Source organism: Eimeria mitis, genomic scaffold (assembly GCF_000499745.2).
Source record: "Eimeria mitis Houghton genomic scaffold, Emh_scaff1844, whole genome shotgun sequence".
Classification (NCBI taxonomy): domain Eukaryota; phylum Apicomplexa; class Conoidasida; order Eucoccidiorida; family Eimeriidae; genus Eimeria; species Eimeria mitis.
In genome coordinates, this window is record NW_013570166.1 from 9,542 (window position 1) to 9,963 (window position 422).

General features: G+C 30.3%; 1 protein-coding gene across 1 annotated transcript in view; it reads right to left on the reverse strand.

The window, feature by feature from the left end:
* The window catches only part of EMH_0044450 (uncharacterized protein), a gene marked incomplete at both ends in the record, with an annotated part of 8,181 nt that extends 8,044 nt beyond the window's left edge, over window positions 1-137 (reverse strand). Inside the window, 1 exon segment of the mRNA XM_013495964.1 lies at window positions 71-137. Within this exon segment, the coding sequence (XP_013351418.1) occupies window positions 71-137 (67 nt within the window).
* Between the last annotated feature and the right edge of the window lie 285 nt (window positions 138-422).

Sequence of the window (422 nt, forward strand, 5' to 3'; positions counted from 1 at the left end):
TATATATATGTATGTATATATATATATATATATATATATATATATATATATTGCTGCTGTGTAAACTCACATACGCCGAGGCCCCTATGATCTCTATGGCGCCAAACGCCGGCTGTAGCCCGCAGCAACACGAGCATTGCGAGGGCGCTGATAAAGGGTTTTTTCTTGTTATATATATGTATATATATATGAATTTTAATGTATATATTTTTATTTATATTTGTATTTATATTTGTATTTATACTTATATTTATATTTATATTTTTATATATATGTATATATACAACGTCTATGCCCCCCGGGCTCCAAATGACAAGGGCGGTTGCGATCAGCGCACGGTTGAGCTGTATGTACAGAGGTGAACGCCTGTAAAGTACAATACAATATATATATATATTTATATATATATATATATATATATA